Source organism: Gorilla gorilla, chromosome 6 (assembly GCF_029281585.2).
Source record: "Gorilla gorilla gorilla isolate KB3781 chromosome 6, NHGRI_mGorGor1-v2.1_pri, whole genome shotgun sequence".
NCBI lineage: Eukaryota > Metazoa > Chordata > Mammalia > Primates > Hominidae > Gorilla > Gorilla gorilla.
In genome coordinates this window covers 126715731-126736345 of record NC_073230.2, presented here as the reverse complement: position 1 = coordinate 126736345, position 20615 = coordinate 126715731, and the positions used below count along the sequence as shown (strand labels likewise).

General features: G+C 39.7%; 1 protein-coding gene across 5 annotated transcripts in view; it reads left to right on the top strand.

Annotated features, from left to right (window-relative positions):
* Positions 1-20615, top strand: part of CTTNBP2 (cortactin binding protein 2) — a 159631-nt gene that overhangs the window by 97166 nt on the left and 41850 nt on the right. For all 5 annotated transcript variants that reach the window (XM_055392151.2, XM_055392150.2, XM_019031726.4 and 2 more), the window contains 4 exons: positions 6036-6153; positions 12487-12762; positions 15213-15308; positions 16549-16628. In XM_055392151.2, the coding sequence (XP_055248126.1) occupies positions 6036-6153; positions 12487-12762; positions 15213-15308; positions 16549-16628 (570 nt within the window). The remainder of the gene's footprint in view (positions 1-6035; positions 6154-12486; positions 12763-15212; positions 15309-16548; positions 16629-20615) is intronic.

Sequence of the window (20615 nt, the reverse complement as noted above, 5' to 3'; positions counted from 1 at the left end):
TAATAGGAGTCACTAAAGTTATTCATTATCGCATGGAGTTGGGTAGCTAGTTCAGAAGAGAGAACATTAGATTAGGTGCCTGCAAAAGGCACAAAGTCATTGGAACTAGATTTTTATCATGATAAATAGAAATCTGTTCTTTGAACTCTATTGTAATGCTTTTGATTGTCTATGATTATTTCCTTTTTTCTATTAATTTTTTAAAAAATTGTTCTGGAAAATGCCTTTTTATACTCATTCCCTGTAATGTTCAGTGAAGAGTACTGAATCCTTTCTTACTTTGGACAGCAGTGACTGGCAGAACCCTAAAGGGAATGTAAACTTGGCTGCCCAGGGTCGTGCTCCACCTCTCATCCAAGACATGGGCCATCCAGTGTTTCCCACCAACACCTTTCGTGGATCTGGGTTTTGATCCTTTTTCTCGTCACTCTGAACTTTCTCACTTGAATGATCTTGTTGATCCGCAGAATATAATCTATAGGGATTCTAAAATCTCATCTCTAGCCCTACTTAAGCATTTTCTGAGTCTGTCTAGGCAGGTGCTTTCCTTGGTAACCAGGGGAACAAACTTTCCAGTTTTCTCAGTACAACCCTGTTTATGCCTGTCATCCCAGTGTAATTATTAACAGTGCCTCCTTTTACTCTCTAATGTGTTCCAGTTTAAACAGTTATAGGGTAATCCTGTTGGGGACCACATTCACTTTTGCTTCCACCAGACAGCTCCCTTCTAGCACATTCTTGGCCCCTAATGTTTATGCTTCTTGGCCAATCTGCTGCAATTCTTGCTCCTCCTCTCTTACTCCAATAGCATCACCTGGCATTTGTTTACTTGCTCCATCTTCCTAACTTAAAGAACTCAAATGATCAACACAACTCTAGATTTACTCTTTTACGAATAAATTTTGAATACCTTGCCTCCTCCATAGTCTTGTCAGCGCTGTCCTAAGGGAGCCCTCATCATCTGCTGTCTGGTCACATTCACGGTACTGCCGTGGTCTCATCATGTTCGGTCTCTCTGCTTCCCTTTACATTGCCATGTGAGGGGCCTTTCTAACAGGTGAACATGGTGATGTAATTACCTGCTTCATGTCTTCCCAAGCCTCTGTCACTTCCAGGGCAGGGATGCCTATCATGACAGTCAAGTCCCTTCCTGATCTGGCCTTGGTCTGCTCCCCTAGGCACACTTCTGTCTCCTTCCTTAGTGCGTGTTAGGCTTTGACCACGCATGACCGGCCAATGTGCAAACATCCTGTGCTCTCTCCCCTCCCTGCTGCTGCCATTACCTCAAATGGCCTCTTCTCCTGTCCTGACCCCTCTCTGCCTGGAAAACATTTCAGCTTGTCTTGGCTTCTTGGAGTTAGGTGTTCCCAGGATACCTCTCCACACTTTGCTTAGAGAGCATGTACTTTATTGTAACTGTTTGCATGCTTCTCTGCCTCTCCATCTCCTCTGAACAGTTACTTTTTAATCCTTATATATACCGTGTCCAGCAGAGTCTGTGGCCCAAAAGTACTAAATGTTTGCTGAGTCAGTAAGAGAATGGACTACTATATTTTTCTTAACTGGTCTCCTTGCTGTCACTCTTGTCTTTTCCAATGTAATCTTTCAGTACAACAATTGCTTTTCAGAACAGAGCTGAACATGGCACTTTCCTTCCCAAACACATCCTCATGCCTATGGAAAAGCATGCAAAGTGCATAGCACTCAGCCCTTCACAGCTGGCAGCAGCCAACTTCATCTTTGGCCATGCACACCTAACTCTACCTTCTTGCTCATGTCGTTATTTCCCACGTTAACAGCTTCCATCTCCCCAGCCCTGTGAAGCAGCACTTACACCCCAAGGTTGTTCTCAGCACTTGAGCTGGGCTTTAAATTTTATAATTGCAAACTTTTTTCATTTTCTTTCCCTCTGCTCAATCTCAAACTCTTGGCTCCCTGCTCTGACTTTGATTTTTATCTCTAGCTCTCTGGACTTGGGGTTTCTACTGAATTTCCTGGGCAATGGTACCTTGCTTCTCAGCTCTGCCTAAAGGAGCCTGGCACTTCCCTCACCCCTCAACCTCTCCTCTGTCCTTGGTCCATAGTAACGGATCCCTCTGTTTCAGCTGGACCCATGGGCACCCAGCATAAAGACAGCATTCTCCAGTCCCCATTGCAGGGAACTATGGCCAAATACTTGAGTTCCGGCAAGTGGAATGTGAGTGCGTGTGAAAGCTGAGGCCTAAACTACTTCTTTAAAAGGTCTCTGTTATAGCAGATGTCTCTATATCCTAATAGGAATTTAGCTTAAACTCATCCATCTAGATCCCTGTCTCCGTATCACTTGGGTAGGACGTCGTGCCCAGTTTAGGGCCCCTGGGACTCTATTTCCAGAAGCAGGGACTGGGATCACAGCATTTGTCCTCTTCACACAATCCCATTCAACAAGGAGAGAGTGTAGACACTTCTCTCCCTCTTTACCTCCTCCTGCTCCTCCATAAAGTAAAACTGTACTCATTGCTTCACCAGCCCCTTTTCTGAGTGTATCAGGACACTTTGCACTCCTCCCTGAGACATGGAACTTCTCTACCTTATTCACCATCAGGACCCTTAGCCCTCATAATAGCCCCTGGCCCAAAGGGGCTTTGTGCCTTACTTATAAAGTTGTTGTGAGGGCTAAACGAACACTGAATACTTGCAAAGTGTGGAATGTGCCTGGAACTTAGTATGTGCTCAAATAGTTGTTGTAGCTGTTGTTGTTAAGTGTCAGTGGGGCCAAAGTTTTCACTTTCATTGAGTTCCCCATGCAGCCAGCACACACTGCAGAATTTACACTTGTAGTAGTGTTTGGCTATGTGCTACCCTCATGGGGACTGACATTCATGCTTCCTTAAAGAGAAAGTCACTGCTTATGTTCTGGCCCACTGACCTACCTGAATGTAATAAAAATTAGAAATAACCTACTTTGACGGCCAGAAATAAAAGACTCTCAGTTCAGGAGTACTGCAAACTTGTGTTACCCCTTTTATCATTTCTGTTTGTAATCTGAAGTAACAACACTTAAATTGTCTTGAGATTAGTGACATTTGTTATGTGCTATAGTACCTCACCAGTTAACTGGATATTTGGACTGTTTTCTAGCTGGTGATGATGATGTTGATTATAGTAATAATAATAGCTACTAATAAATATTGGGTGTTTAGTACAGGCCAAGAATATAAGAACTTTGTGTGCATCTTTCATTTAAGTCACGTTACCCTTATGAGATATAGATACTTGAAATACAGATAGAGAAATGAAAGCAGGGAAATGTTAAATGATTCAGCAATAGTGGTAGATAGAGTCATTTTGGATGGCAGGATTAGAATCCAGGTCTGCTGTGGCTCTTACCTACATTTACTGCAAGTTCTAACTTGCAAAATAAATGTGTGATTTTTATCATTTATCATCTTGAGAATTCACTAAGTTTAGTGCTCAGATTGCTTTCTATTTAAGTTTCTAATTAGAGTTCATTTCTAAATCAACATTATCTTATTCATTTACTGATTTTGTCCAAATTAGTAACAAAAAATTGATATGAATTGACATTTATTTATCTGACTTTGTGTTCTGTTAATTTCTTAGCTTAGCAATTTCTTAAATCTGAACTGTAGACCTATGAAAGCCAGACTTCCAGACTTCTCTTTAAGATTTACTTTTTTAATGGCCACATAATTGTACAGATTGCCAGACTTAAATGGCAAGCTTTAGAGAGATCCCTCTAACCTGAACAGGGCCAGCCAGGGAGAAACAAATGTCCTAGTTGCTTCCCTTTGCAAGCAGGCAGATTTTCTTTACTCAGGAAACCCAAGGCCCAGTTTCCTATCCTTCCACCGTCCAAGAAGGTTCTGTCTGTCAGCTTTACCTTCATAGCAGCACTGGCTTCCTGTTAAAGTTTCACTGAATTGGTGGTTTCTGCTTACTTTTTTGTTTTTCTTTCTGGCCCTTAGGGACTCACTGTACTTTCTAGCAAAGTCATTATTGCATTTAAAAGCATGTTTCAGAGGCAACATGAAGCAACTGGAACTCATGTATACTCCTTGTGGAAGTACATTTTGGTGTAGGCACTTTTGAAAGCTCTTTGAAGTATGGACTAACGTAGAACATGTGCATGCCCTGTGCACAGCAGTCCAGCTCTGCAATATACTGAACACCAAACACGTGTACACCACAGGACATGTACTAGAATGTTTATAGCAGAACACCAATGTTCATCAACAAGAGAATGGATAAGTAAATTGTGGTATACCATAATGGAATATAATGGAATCCCACATAGTAATCATTTTTTAATGAAGATGAATTCTGACTACTCCCAACACATGGATGAATCTTAGAGACATTATGTTGAATGAAAGAAGCAAAATATAAAAATGCACCTACATACAGTATGATTCCATTTATATAGAGTTCACAAATAGACCAAACCAATCTCTAATATTAGAAAGCAGATAGTAGTTGCCTCTGGTGGGGATGGAGGAGTTAATTGTTGAGATGGAGTACAAAAGGGGCTTCCAAAGTGCTCCTTCCACAAGTATGTGTGCTTTGTGATAATGCTTCAAGTTATACACTTCTATGTGAATATTATACTTCTTTCTTCCTTTCTTTCTTTCTTTTTTTTTTTTTTTTTTTTGAGACAGAGTCTTGCTTTGTCACCCAGGCTGGAATGCAGTGGCATGATCTTGGCTCACTGCAACCTCTGCCTCCTGGGTTCAAGCGATTCTCCTGCCTCAGCCTCCAGGGTAGCTGGGATTACAGGCGCCCACCACCATGTCTGGCTAATTTTTGTATTTTTAGTAGGATGGGGTTTTACCATGTTGGCCAGGCCAGGCTGGTCTGGAACTCCTGACCTCAAGTAATCCACCTGCCTTGGCCTCCCAAAGTGCTGGGATTACAGACATGAGTCACCACACCCAGCCAGATATGGTATTTCTTTTAAAAATATTTTATATTAGGAAGGAAATAGGTATATTTTAAAAGTGGATGTAAGGGTGTGCTACAGAAAGATAAGAAAAGGCTATTCAAGATGACCTGGTTTAATATGTTGTTAGAACTGCAAGACAGCCCCATGCCTCCAAGTGGGTGTGTGTGTGTGTGTGTGTGCATTTAGGGGAGTGATGGGCAGGGCATTGCTTGTTTTGGTTATTAGTTCCTTTCCATGCTTTCTGGTCTATTCATTTTCTCCTTAGCCTTGTGGGAAATTAGCCAACAAATCATCAAGTGGTAAACATTGATACAGGAGAGTTCCTTGGTAAATATCCTGATGTAACATCTTGCCATGTGCTTATTTATTAGAAAATTTATGTATATATATTGTCTCTTACTTTGCATTTGAAAAAATATGGAGGACTAAGACTTTTCAGTTCGTAGTTCTACTTTTTGAATGGAGATTTCCTTAAGCAACACAGAAGAAGAAAAAGCTGAAAAGCAAAGGTAGCATAACTTCAACATCTATAGGGAATGCTTTTCTAAAATCTCAATCAACATGATATGCATATTTTTCAAATGAAATATGGCAGGGTAACATCTCAAATACCAATATGCTTATGAGGACTCTTAGGATTGTTAAAATTAGAGCCCTGCACTTATATTACCAGGAAAGCCGTTTATAGTCTAGAAGACAGCAAAGTACATCCCGTTATAGCAAAAGTCTTTTTGTTTTCTGTTGCCAAATTACCATAAAAGGAGAATGTCTGCTGAAATTAATTTTGTTCTTAATTTCAATCTGCAGACTGAGTGATTAGCAAGCTATTTTTTTTTCTTGCAACCTAAGAAGCTGTTCTGTGGAACAATGTTATGATCCTATCATTTGCATTTAAGTAAGCACTCTTTGTTTTGCATTTCTAGACATTGTTTAGTTTAAGATTAATCTGTATATTGGGGTTGATGGAATTGAAATAAGATTTATAGCCATGAATTCTTTATTTGATTGTTATAGGCAACTGGCTTTTCCTTTGGGTTTTGCATTCAAGTTAATTCATTTGGACTTGGAGGTAATAGAGCTCTTGTCTTTATAGAACTGCCTAGAAATCTTGTGTAGGCACGGAGGGCTTGAGCCAGAAAGGAGAGACAAGTGCAATCGGACTGTGCATGATGTTGCCACTGATGACTGCAAGCATTTGCTGGAGAATCTGAGTGAGTGATGTTCAGAGCTTATTGTTTATCTTTCCCCTATGCTGCTGGGGCCTCTGGTACAATGGGAAAAACTATTTACATCTTTTGCATGTCCTTTTTAACCTTTTTGGAGCCCTAGCTATGGCAAAAATACTGACTATAAGTGTGATAATTAACTATTTTTCCGTGTAGAATGACTTTTTGTAGAACTAATTGCTATTCAAGTAATGCTGGCTTCTCCTTGTATTTTACTGACCTAGGACAGCAATCTAAATATTTATTGCATTTTTCTTCTGACTTAGATTGTCTTTCTAGACATTAGACTGGCAGGATATGAGAAATCCCAGCTATGTACTCTGCATCAGCTGATTGTATGAGGCAGGCAAGTTGGTTGTCTCCCAGCACCTGGTCGCCTACTTTTCTATGAAGATAATTGATCATCTTTTGGGTCCCTTCCAGCTCCACGAGTATATGCTCCTCAGCATATTTTATAAAGGCTCACTTGTGGGTTTATGAGTGTGGAGTATAGACCTTACAAAACATCATGACCTCTTATATTAAGATTATCACCCAATCCATCCAGTCAGCCAGCTGTATCAGTAATTCAATTTTAGGATAAGCAACATTTTAAAAATTGAAATAATGTTTTTATCTTCAACCTAATACATTCATATACTTTTATTTTGTGAAGAAAATTTCAGAATGGTAAGGAAGCATATATGCAAACTGTGTAAGTATACTTTAATATAAAATATAAGAGAGAATAATAGAAATTCTCTTTAAACCCGAGGGGGTTTTTTTGGTTGACAGAAGGCTTTATCATTAAAGTCTAGGTTTCGGGACCTTAAACTTTTGAATCACTGCTCAGTGTCTGAAACGGTGTCTTATATAGAATTTCTCTAAAATAGTTCTCTTATTACAAGCTGATGCTAACCTAAGAACAAACATGGAACACTTTCTGTTGAGCTAAAATTTTATTATGGAATGTAAATGCTGTCATTTAATTATATTTCACTTTCTGATATTAAACATTTAAAAATAGAAGGAATAAATATATATAGCTATGGTATCTTAGATGTGAAAAATATGAAGCATATTGGCATGGCTGGAATAGAGGTGTGATTAGAGGTGGGGAATTGGAAGGATGAGTCAGCGCAATTGATGTTTTGGGCAGTTTAATGCTCATTTCGGTAGTTATGACCTTACATTGGCAGTCAAAGATGAGCCAGTGAGATTGTTGATAGTGCATAATGTGATACAAATGGTGTTTTGGAATTCTGTAGGCAGCTCTTTCTGGGACAAATCAACCTATAGAGAGTCTGGAAACAGATCAAGCATCAGAAAGTTTTAATGATGTGTCCTCAGTTGGACCAGGGTGGAGGAGAGGGAAATGGTATATAATGAGAGGGATGGGAAATCCTAAAATTGAGGATTAAGGAGGACTTTATGAAATAAAGACTGATATGGGAGACCTGAGTATAATTTCTATCTCAGACATGTTGGCAGGATTTGCAGATGTACATCCTGTGGAAGACTGAACATTAGGTAGTGTGATTTAAGGGAAAGGGCATCTGAATCCCAGTATCCAGATGTCTGTGTAATGTCAGGCAAGGTGCTTAGCCTTCTCTCACCTCAGTCTGCTCACCTGTTAATAGGGTTAGTAATTATTCGTATACCTGAGTGCAAAAGAGTGGATCGTTTCTTAAGGTCTTTCTAAGATTCCAATTCTGACAATCTGAGAGAAGTAAAAAAGACAGGATATGCATTTAGGTTATGATTACTTCCATAAGGCTTATGATAAAAGCTGCGAATGCAAATGAACTATAGAAAGTAAGTGGGGCCAGGTGTGGTGGCTCACGTCTGTAATCCCAGCACTTTGGGAGGCTGAGGTGGGCAGATCACCTGAGGTCGGGAGTTCGAGACCAGCCTGACCAACATAGAGAAACCCCGTCTCTACTAAAAAATACAAAATTATCTGGGCGTGGTGGCATATGCCTGTAATTCCAGCTACTCAGGAGGCTGAGGCAGGAGAATCGTTTGAACCCGGGAGGCAGAGGTTGCAGTGAGCCAAGATGGCACCACTGCACTCCAGCCTGGGTGACGGAGTGAGACTCTATCTCAAAAAAAAAAAGAAAAAAAAAAAACCTGAAGAACAGAATATGTCAAAGAAGAACAAAGATGCACAATTATTTTCATTTATTCAACAAACTACTCCTCGCCTAAGCACATAGCTAGAAGTACTCTTGCATGTGTGTACCAGGAGACATATGAAAATGTGTGTTGCAGCATTGTGTGTAATACTAGAAAACTGAAAGCACTCTAAATGGAAATCTATTAGGAAATGGATAAATAGAATAAACTGTAGAAAATTCATATTTTAAAGGTATCAAGTAGCACTTAAAAATAAATTTTATCTATATAAATCACCTGAAATACATTAAAAAAATGTTGAGTGAAGAAGTCAGTTATAGAAGGACACATAATATAAAACCATCTGTGTAAAAGTTTAAAAATACAACTCCAAGCCTATATTTGTTATAAGTACCACTAAATGAGACAAAGTGTAAAAATATGCATAGGGGAGGTAAGAGCTTCCCTATGGAAGATTTAAGTGAAAATTGAAAGGCTGAGCCAAGAAAGAGTGGAAAATAGAGCCATTCCAGGTGAACTAGCAGCATATCTGGAGGCACTGAAGGGGATGTGCTTTGGAGTCTTTAGAGGTATTTAGCTATATCTGCAGTGCTGGGGAGAGGAGGGAGATGAGTATGGGAAGTCTAGAGTCAGGTCATAAAAGGCCTTGTATTCCTTTTGACTCAATCTTCCATGTAAGTTTTGATGCAATCCTGTGGACATGAATGAACAATTGAATGATTGTAAGTGAGGAAGTAAGAGGTAGGTAATGGGGAAATAATTGTCTTGATCTTGATACACAGGGTACCATAGATGGGGAGCATGACTGGTACCTCGTAAGAGGGAAGGAGGGCTGAACAAGCCAGGGAGTCACAGGGCTGGAGAACAGGGTCATGGTTCAAGTCATAGGTGTGCTATGAGACAGGAATGATATACAGGGTGAGGGGAAAAGCAAACTGAAGGCCAAGCCCAGAGAAACCCCCATTTTTAGGGCAGAAAATATTTTTAAAAAATGACCCTAAAAGAAGATTGGGAAATAGGAAGGAAAAGAGCCAAAAAATAATGGTGTATGGTCAGGCATAGTGGCTCATGCCTGTAATCCCAGCATTTGAGGAGGCTGAGGCAGGAGGATTGCTTGAGCCCAGGAGTTCAAGACCAGTCTGGGCAACATGGCAAAACTCCATCTCTTCAAAAAATAAAAATAAATTGCCAGGCATGGTGACACGTGCCTGTAGTCCCAACTGTTGTCTACTCCATGGGTGCTGAGGTGAGAGGATTACCTGAGCCAGGGAGGTCGAGGCTGCAGTGAGTCAAGGTGGCACCACTGCCCTCCAGCCTGGGTGACAGAGAAAGACCCTGTCTCAAAAAAAAAAAAAAAGAAGAAGAAGAAGAAAAAGAAAACAATGGTGTAATTGGATTCAAGTTAGGAGACCTTTCCAACAGGAAGAATTAATTTAATAGTATCACATTTCCTAGACTATAAGGATTAAAAAGAGTCGATTGCATTTGGCAAATAGAAGTTACCGCTAACAGGGAGACAAGTTTTGTGCAGTTACATAGAAGCTGATTATTTTAAGCTGAGAATAATATGGAAAGACAGTGGAAAAAATCTCTGGTAGAATAGTTTTCTTCATCCATTGAATAAACACCTTTTTATTAATTCATTGAATATATGCTTATTGAGCTGCTCTTGTGCCAGTCACTATCTTAGCCACTTGATGTAAGTCAGAAAATTTTTAAGAAGATTGTTCTCATCCTGAAGCTTATAGTCTAACATTAAGAGATAAAATGAACAATAAATATAAGAAAAATTTATTTTTTGGCATTGTGAGGTGGTGAGATATGCTATGGAAAAGACTAAGGGGGATGAGGATTTTAAGGGTGTGTTTCAGCTTTTAAAATGGTGGCCAAGTTTGCCTCACTGGTGAGACATTGAAGCCAAGGCTTGAAGGAGGTGAACAGGGCAGCTATGTGGATATCTAAGGTTCAAGAAGCTTTAGCACGAGTTGGACAGAGGCCTGAGGTAGCAGCATTCCTGTTGTGTCTGAGGAACTGCAAGGAGGGCAGGGTGACTGGGTTAAAAGGAAAGAGAAGCAGGAAGACGGGTCAGAGCAGTAGCCATTTCAGTGTTTGAGTGCAGGAGAGCAGTTACAGGGTGGAGCGTGGCCTGATCTTGTTGGAATGCGTAGGCCATTGTAAGAACTTAAGGTAGCCATTGCAATGTTCGATTGTAGGAGAGATGGGATCTGATGCACGTTTTAACAGTAGCACTGGTTGCTTTGTTGAGAATCAACTATAGGAAGTCACAGATAAATCAGGAACAGCTGTTAGTACATGCATATGGTATTGCAGGTGAGAGACAATTATGGTGGCTCAGTGTAGGAATGCAGCAGATGAGGTGATGAGAAGGACTTGGGTTCTGGATACAGTTGAAGGTAGAGTCAACAGAACTTCCTCATGGATTGCATGTGAAGTGTGAGAGAGGGAGGATAATTCAAGGTGTTCAGTCTGATAATTCAAGGTGTTCAGTCTGACTAACTGGCACGATGGAGTTGCCAGTACTTGTTAGGGCGAAAGGCCGTGAGTGAAACAGATTTTTTCATGTAGTTGGGGAGTTCAGATTTGGATGCAGGAATTTGAGATGTCTCTTAGGATATCTGTGTGGAGATGTCAAGTCAGCAGGAATTCCTGAGACGAGTGAGAGCTGGGTGAATAAATGTGAAGGTCAGCAGTCTATCAGTGATATTTAAAGTCATGGGACTGGATGAGATCACTAAGGGAATGAACATGCACGAAATAAATAGAGAAAGGAGCCCCGAAACACACTATCATTAAGAAGTCTGGAAAAGGTGGAGAGAACAACAAAGGAACAACATTAAAGAGCGACCAAGGAGGTACAGGAGATCCAGGAGGAGGATATCAAGGAGAAAAGAGAGATCACTTGTGTCAGATACTGTGGATAAGTAAGATGACTGAGAGTCAGAAAATGGAAAATAAGTAATCCAGCAGTTGGTTAGTTAATGGAAAAATCTAAGTTTAAGAAGAGGATCATATAAACACATGTTGTTTTAAAACATTTTAATTTTAAAGCATACAAAGGAATTTTTTACCAAAGTTTAGATAGAGGTCTTTAGTATAGGTTCTACTAATTAAAATTTCACATACTCTTGTTTGAAAAAAACATACCTTTGATGCATCATCTATGATTTCTAATGTTTGACTGCTTAAACACATTTGTGAAGCAAACTAAAGGTAATACCTGTCCAGAGATTATTAAACCATTTCTAATTTCATATAGTTGTCCCATTTATACCTCATTAGATAAAATTTTTTAACAGTTCCTAAACTGTCTCTAAAGGATTCAACTTAGTTTTCATAGGAACAGTAACTCATATTTCATCAATTTATGGAATACTTAATTCAATAATTATAGTCATCAGTTCAATGAACATAGAATATTTGGAAACAAACACAAGTAACTCAGCATACAATTCAGTCATGAGAACAGAAGTAGATGGGGGTGCTCCCCACTCCGCTGGAGCCTCAGTCGGAGAAATTGGAAAGAGCATTTCAAAAGTTAATTCCTGCTACCTTGTTAACCATTTATCAAATACTTACTGGTATTTGCCACATAAGAATATGTAAAATCTATTACAAAAGTAAGTTCATTTATTTTTCACACCAACTCGATATACATTCCCTCCATTTTATGGAAGAAATTGGGGTACAGAGAGATCAATTTACAAGAACACACATCTATAGGAGGCTGACCCTGACTCTGCTGCTCAACCCAAGGTGTATATGATTCTCAGTTACTATCCTAAGCATCCCGACCTGTCCAACTATAACCTGCCTCATCCATGACATTATCTATGAAGGAAAGGAGAATATAGAGAATTCAGGGTCAAGGGAGGGTTATAGTTCTTTCAGATTTTTTTTTAAAAACTTGACAATCTTGCTGATGGGAAAGAGTTAATGAAATAGAAAAAGCCAAAGATACAAGGAAAGAGACAGTTCATGCAGCGTGCTTCCAAAGAAACTGAAGAGATTGGGAGACAAAAGTTTACTCCAGTGTAAGAACGTTCAATGTAATGTTATTTAATGAAATAAAATAGCTTTGGTTTATAATTTTTAAATGTTTATATCTGCTTATTTTATGTAATAGTTTTACTTTTTTTTCTGCCCAGATTTTTTTAACTCCTAATTCTTTTACTCTTCTAACAGATGCTCTTAAAATACCCTTAAGGATTTCAGTGGGTGAGATTGAACCAAGCAACTATGGTTCTGATGACTTGGAATGTGAAAACACAATATGTGCTTTAAATATCCGCAAACAGACATCATGGGATGATTTTTCAAAAGCAGTGAGTCAAGCTCTGACAAATCATTTCCAGGCAATCTCTTCTGATGGATGGTGGAGTCTGGAAGACGTGACTTGCAATAACACCACTGATTCCAACATCGGCCTCAGTGCAAGAAGCATACGATCCATCACGCTAGGTATCAGCCGTCCTATGACGGAGAGAAAGTGAAATTTCTGGGTTTATTTATGTTTGTGGGTTTCATAACCTGATTCTTAGTTCATTGATTAAGCACATTCAAAGCTTACTTGTGGCAGCTGCCGGTGCTGAAAAACTTGAGTATTCACAATGTAGCCATTATGTAATGTTGCCTGTTAATATAAAAATGCTTTTATGCCTCAAATAATACTCAGAGAGTAAAAAACATGAAAGCCCTTGATGAGGCTTTGTGATTGCACTTGCTATTCTAGATAAATGCAAGAAACTAAATACCCCACAGCTGCTTGCTTTTGCACAAGTACTGAACACAGCTCAAAATTTGTTCTTGGGTTGGGCCAGGAGCACTGTAGTGCATTAGTACCTTACCTCCAGGACAGGTTTTCTGATGAAGTCTAGACTTGAAAGAAGCACTTTAATAAAGATATATTCAATGCTCCCACATGGGATGAATCAGGTTGGTAATTGGTTATTTCAATTTGATAGACAGCACAAAACAGATTCCAAGGAACTTACGAGATTTGCTTTCTGCTGAGCATAGTAAGTTCTCTGTAAATATTAGGTGTCCCTGATTAGTTCCTTTCTTCTTGGTCCAGGAGAACTACCACCTATGGGAAATCTGCTCCTTTGCAAGGACTGTATTGGGTGCTTATAAAAGGTCCTTTCAGTGGTGTCATTTTACAGATAACTCCGTACAAGATGACTTGCTTGAGAGCACAGAACTAGTGAGCAAAGCAGACAGGATTCAAATCATATTCTGTCTGATAGAAAAGCTTGTGTACTTTCAACAGCACCGTATTGGAAAAGGAAGGTCCAAGGTTGAGGGAAAAGTGGGCTTTTTACCATTGCTATTTATCTGTCAGATTATTATATCAGAAAGTGTTTTATTCTGTTTACCCATATATGTTTATTCACTTTCAAAACATGTTACTAGTTTTTAGAGAAGAGTATTCATGACAACTTGATTTTATGGATCTTTGGCATGATCATTAAAATTACTATTATTGGCTGGGCATGGTGGCTTATACCTATAATCCCAGTGCTTTGGGAGGATGAGGCAGAAGGATCACTTGAGCCCAAGAGTTCAAGACCAGCATGGGCAACATACTGAGACCTCATATTTACAAAACAATTTTTTTTAAATTAGGTGGGTGCAGTCACGTGCCCCTGTAGTCCCAGCTACTCGGAGGCTAAGGTGGGAAGATCCCTTGAGCCCAGGAGTTTGAGGCAGCAATGAGCTATGATGCAGCCACTGCACTCCAGCCTGAGCCACAAAGACCCCGTCTCTTTAAAAAAAAAAAATTATTATAGAATTGTTATAATGTACTTAAAATTGCATTAAGAAATGATTCAGTTCTTAGGAACACATTTTGTCCACACGTGGAGTATTACTCAAAATGTGGTTCTGGCCCAGGGTCTGATAAACAAAGTCAGTACAACTGTGTTTTGAAGGAAATGGCCCTCCATCAGCCTTCATTCAGCTAATGTGGAAACTGACAAAGGCAGATGGATATTCACTGCCAACAGATAAGTTTACCTCTGTGAGCAATGCATGCTAAGGCTTGATTATTGCAGTGTTCGTGCTTGTCTCAGAGGTATAGAGCACCCTGGTAGCATTTCACATCCAAAAATCGTTGAGTTTTGTGGATAAAGGACTTAGTTTAGTGCCTCGCTGTAACCACTTCATAACTGGTAATTATTAGTGTTGTTATTGTGTGTATGTAAGTGAGTTTGCTGGATTCATAACCTAAGCTACATGAAAGGAACTTCAGGTCAGCAGATAAACACAATTACAGGTGAATGTGCATGTATATTGGAGGCATGCTGAGAATAGATATTTAAGAATTGATCTGTGGAAGGAAGAGATGAAAACAAATACTTATTACCAATCACCCCCTAGGGAAGATACCTATGAAGTGGAACCCTTTCAGAACAAGAGTGAGCAGAGGGCCCGCAATGGGAGAAGGCCTGCCTTATTCTGAGCACCTGAAATTATCTTTCTTTTTTTTCCTGGAATCTAAAAATTTGCTGGAAAGAGGCTCAGGGACCAGATCATAAATGATCTCATATCTCACCCAAAGTGCTCAGGCTTTGAGAAACAAGCTTTGGAAGAACCGTGAAACAGTTTTAGATTATGGACAGCCTTGTTCTTGAGAGCTTAACCCTAGAAATATTTGAGTGGATATATTTGCTTTCTAGATCTCTCCCTGAATCCCTCCTATGGGCTGCTTTGGAGAAGTCTGTAGATTGAAAGCCTTCCTTTCAACCTTCAACAAGAATTTCATTAGGGAGCTAACCCCTTGTGTGGCCCTATATGTGTTCCGTACATGCCTTTGACAATTAAAGCTCTGAATTCCTTAGGGTTCTCACAGAAGAGAGCATATGTTTACCCTTGTGCTTCCCTTGACATTTTATTTCATTTTTTGGAACTAGGAAATGTGCCGTGGTCAGTGGGTCAGAGCTTCGCGCAGTCCCCGTGGGACTTTATGAGGAAGAATAAGGCAGAGCACATCACTGTGCTTTTGTCAGGTAAGGATGTCCCTAACTAAGGTGACCTTTAAAGAGTGTTTGCTTCATGGCTGCCTCAGAGCACCAGTTCTTAAATCTTCACGTTTCATCCCATGTCTTCTAGCCACGCACATGTGAGTTCCACCACTAGGTAATTAGATGTTTTTAAAATGTTTGATTAAGGGGAGGAAAACTCAAAAGCTATGTTCTTGACACCCATGGTAATGTCTGTCTGGATCATTGATGCCTGTCATTCTGATTGCATCACTCACTGGAAATAAACCAGAGGCCAAACTGGCATGCTGATAAGAGAGTGACAGAGACAGTGTTAAAAGAGAAATGTCTTTTTTTTTTTTTTTTTTTTTTTACTGTGCTTAATAATGCTTAATACGATGATCATGATGGTACAGGCTAATGTTTAGTGAGCACCTGCTATGTGCTAGACCCTGTTGTTCATAGCATATTATAAGTATCAAATCATTTAATTCTCATAACCCAATGAGATATGCATTTCTGCTTATCCCTATTTTATATCCAAGGAAATTGAGGCTCTGAGAGATTGATATTCTTGCCTAAGGTCATGCTGCCACTAAGTGGTATAGGAATACTCAATTTCTCAGCCCTTGATGCTAAACAGCTATGGATTTCATCATGTATTTCCCATACTTGGGAATGGAGTCTGAAAATTCAATCTTAACTAATAAAGATTTATTTTATTACTTGAACTGGACTTACTGAAGTTTAAAGAAAAGTGTGAGGCCACCCCAGAAAATTGCTTTAGGCCCAAACAATGTATTGAGAGAATGGCAGAACTTGGGGGGAGGGGTGGCGAGGATTGCCAGTGGACCTAACGGTGGCCAAGGCTAAAGCTTTCTGAGGATTGCAATGATCTATGATAACTTTTACTTATGAACTGTAAAACATCGAGCCCAGCAATCAGCAGATACTGGGCACAGTGTTTGGGCTGGGATCGGGAGGCCCTGTCTGTGGTTGCTGGGAGGTAGGTGGGCATCCCAGGGGGTGGAGGAAGGAACAGCTGGGAGCTCTTGGGAGGTCAGGAGCAGTGGCAGTTTATCAGCCAGAACAAAGTGTGAGGATATTTTCACAACAGAAAGGCACATTGGTGCCTCCTGGCCAAATGTCAGCTCTGCCTACATAAGTCAACAAACACATTCATCTTCTATGATAGATTCTGTTGTGTTTTGATCGTTTATATTTAACAAGGGAGCACCCATTTTTCTTCGTCTGTCCTTTCCTACAGGTCCTCAAGAAGGCTGCCTCAGTAGTGTGACTTATGCCTCCATGATCCCTCTCCAGATGATGCAGAACTACCTCAGGCTGGTAGGTGGACACTGCTGGTTGGAGACCTGTGTTTCCCATCCCTGCCACTAGAAAATTGGGTGGCCCATTTTTATGTTTAAAGGAGGAGTGCAAGCCCCTCCACCCTGTGCTCTGACACCGTTACCTTCCCCACCAGCCCCCTCCCTGGCAGGCTGCCCATTACATAGTCTGGATTTCTGTCACTGTCATCCAGGTATCTATTGCCTGGATCCAGAGACCACCTGTGACCTGTGAAATGCCATAATTTGGGCAGGAGCAGGATATCTTCCTTTAACAAGGACTTGATGTCAAGTAAATGATGATCAATATGAAAGGGAATGGCCACAAATATCAAGATACCTTACTATAAACTTTTATAATTTAAAATTGAGTAAAGATGCTAGCATTAGTGAGAAGGTTAATTTGGCCACTTTAATGGAAACCAAATAATTACAGCTTAAACAGGATAGGAGTTTATTTTTCTTAAACATATAAGTCCCAGCAGGTGAGAGGCCTGAGGAGGTAGAAGTGGCAGGGTGACCTCCCCAGGATCTCAGCACCCTTTCTCCCTGCTCCACTCTTCCCTGGGATGTTGTTTGTGTTGCTTGGTCAAAGGTAGTCACCACTCCCACTCCCGCTTCCTAGCTGGAAAGAGAGAGCCTGGAGGGCAGGCCTTTCCTTTCAGGGGAATTGCACACGTCATTCCTGCCCACATCCCATTCAACAGAACTTAAGACATCTGTCGGTGCCTAGCTGGGAAGTGGAGCCTTTTGCTGGGCAATTGTGCACCCACCTAAAACCAGGTGGTCTGTTACTAAAAGGAAGAAGAAGAATATGATCATTAAAACAAAGTAGCAAATTATAAATGTAAAATGGATAAATGTAATGCTTTGCATTCGTTAAATACTTACTACATGCCAGGCAATATGCCAAGTGCTGTTATGACTTTATTTATTCTTCAAAACATCCCTATGAGATAATTTCATCCATTTTACAGATGGGGAAACTGAACAGAGAGAGGTAAAATGCTCAAAGTCATGCATCTAGCAAGTGATGAAGCCAGGATTGTGCAAGTCTCTGATGTGTATGAGATCTATCTAAAACTAATACTACTGGTATAAAACATTAAACAATAATGTTGCTTGCTGCCTTAATTTCGATGACCTTTTTAAATAAATGAGTTGGAACTATGACCCTTGACAAAAGTTGTTTCCATAGACTGTGAATTGATGCCTTTGTTTTCACCCCTTATGAAAAGAAGTATTCAAAACCCTTCCATTGATCATCTAGCCAGGCTCACAGTTAGGATTAGCTTTTGTACCAGCAGCCACAGTAGCAGAGAAACATTCAAAGCCTCACAGTGTAGAAAAGGTGGATTCTCCTGAATCTGATACTTTGACTTCTTTGCTTTACTCTTTGTCCCCCTTCCTAAAAGCATGAAAGTATGCCTGTGATGGGAAGGAGATCTATATCATTACTTGGCTTAAGTGAAGGTAGAAGGGTGTGATCAACTGGTTTTCAGGAATGTTAGCCTCAGTCTTTCAGTAGAATCAGCTGGCAGAACCACTCCCTTCTCTCCCCTTCCCCCTTGTCAGCTTCTCCGTACAAGGCAAGGTTCTGACCCAGGGCTTTTCCTTCATCCATTAAGATGATAAAACATAACTGCAAATTAGCGTTGACTAGCAAATCTGTAAAATGAAATGTCTGCTAGTCACATTATATGTAAAATATTCCAAGTACACTTATATATGTGTCTGCTTATACATAAGACATAATTTCACTACCAGTTAACAGCAAGTCAGAGACCAAACACTGTTGTTGATTCTATACTGAATTCAGTGTGTGTACATAAAAGACTTCTTTAATCCAACAATTAACTCTTGAATGAATATAATAAAAATGTATCACTTATTTCAGCAGTCACTGCAAAATTTAAAGTGACTGAGACAACAATATATCGTAATGGTTGTGAATGTTTTCTCTTCCATAAACAATTATAAGCCCCTTAAGAGCATAGGCCCTGTGTTATGTATTTTTGTGTCCTGTTATTTCAGTTGTTTCACGACTGTTTATTGAGAGCCTCTTAAATGCAGGTGGTGTTTTAGAAACTGAGGATAGAGCTATGTATAAGACACATTGCCTGGCCTCATACAGTTTACCTTCTAGTGGTAAAGAAGGCAGATTTAAAAAATATCAAATGAATAAATGCACATGTAATGTGATGACGAGCACCAACGCAAGTGTAAAGAAAAATAAAGCAGACAAGGAGATAAAGAGTGGGTGGAAGGGGAGGCAGAAAGCACTGTTTTTAGATGGAGTTATCAGGAAAGATCTTACTATAATGACATTTGGACTGAAAAACAAATGAAATGAAGAGAGTCGCCTTGTGGGGGGTGTTTGAGGTACAGGGAACCACAGACACAAATGTATCTAGGTTGACAGTGAAGTCTGGGAAATGATCAGAAACTAGATCATGCAGGAATATGGCAAAAACTTCGAATTTTACTCCAAGTGGATAGGAAGCCACTGAGGGAATTTGAGCCAGAGAATGGCATAGCTTCCCAGTTCCACAAATAACTACAGGCACATTGATGTGTGTTGAATTGTTGGAAATCTGTACAGTAGATATACAAATGTAGTAATTGACTTTGTTTACCTTCAACTTTTATTTTACGTTCCGGGGTACATGTGCAGGTTTATTAAATAAGTAAACGTGTGCCATGGTGGTTTGCTACACAGATCATCCCATAACCTAGATATTAAGCCCAGCATCCATTAGATATTCTTCCTGATGCTCTCCCTCCCGCCAGCCCCCACTGTGACAGGCCCCAGTGTATGTTGTTCCACCCCCTCCACCATGTGTTCATGTGTTCTCATCATTCAGCTCCCACTTATAAGTGAGAACATGGAGTGTTTGGTTTTCTGTTCCTGCATTAGTTTGCAGAGGATTATGGCTTCTAGCTCCATTCATGTGCCTGCAAAGAACACGATCTCATTCCTTTTTATCATTGCTTAGTATTCCATGGTGTATATGTACCACATTTTCTTTATCCAGTCTATAATTGATGGGCATTTAGATTGATTCCATGTCATTGCTATTATCCATAGTCTTGCAGCGAACATACATATGCATGTATCTTTGTAATAGAATGATTTATATTCCTTTGGGTGTATACTCAGTAATGGGATTGCTGGGTCAAATGATATTTCTGCCTCTAGAAAGAAATGAGGAGTCGCCACACTGTCTTCCACAGTGGTTGGATTAATTTACACTTCCACCTACAGTGTAAAAGTGTTCCTTTTTCTCCACAACCTTGCCAGCATCTGTTGTCTCTGGACTTTTTAATAATACCATTCTGACTGGCGTGAGATGGTATCTCATTGTGGTTTTGATTTGCATTTCTCTAATGATCAGTGATGTTGAGCTTTTTTTCATGTGTTGGCCACATGAATGTCCTTTTGAGAATTGTCTACTCATGTCCTTTGCCCACTTTTTAATGGGTTTGTTTGTTTTCTTGTAAATTTGTTTAAATTCCTTGTAGACTCTGGATATGAGACCTTTGTCAGATGAATAGATTGCAAAAATGTTCTCCTGTTCTGTAGGTTGTCTGTTCACTCTGATGATAGTTGCTTTTGAATAGCTAACTTTTTATTGAAGATTTATTATACACCAACCTCTATTCTAAGTATATGGATAATCTCATTTAATCTTTCTATGAGATAGATACTCCATACAAGTTACATTTTACAGGTAAATAAACAAAGACTCAAAGTAATTTACCCAGCGTCTTCAGCAATTAAGTAGTGGGACCCAAGGAGTTGAAACTATCCTTTCTGCCTATTCATGCATGTAATCATAGTTTATTAGGCTAGGTTATTAGCCTATTGATTAAGCATTGCAGTACCAGTTGTTACTATGTATGCAAATATATTATATAAAATGCATGTGTTAAAACCCTTATGCAGAAAACCACATGTAGTGAAGACTTTAAATCAGGATTCTGTTTC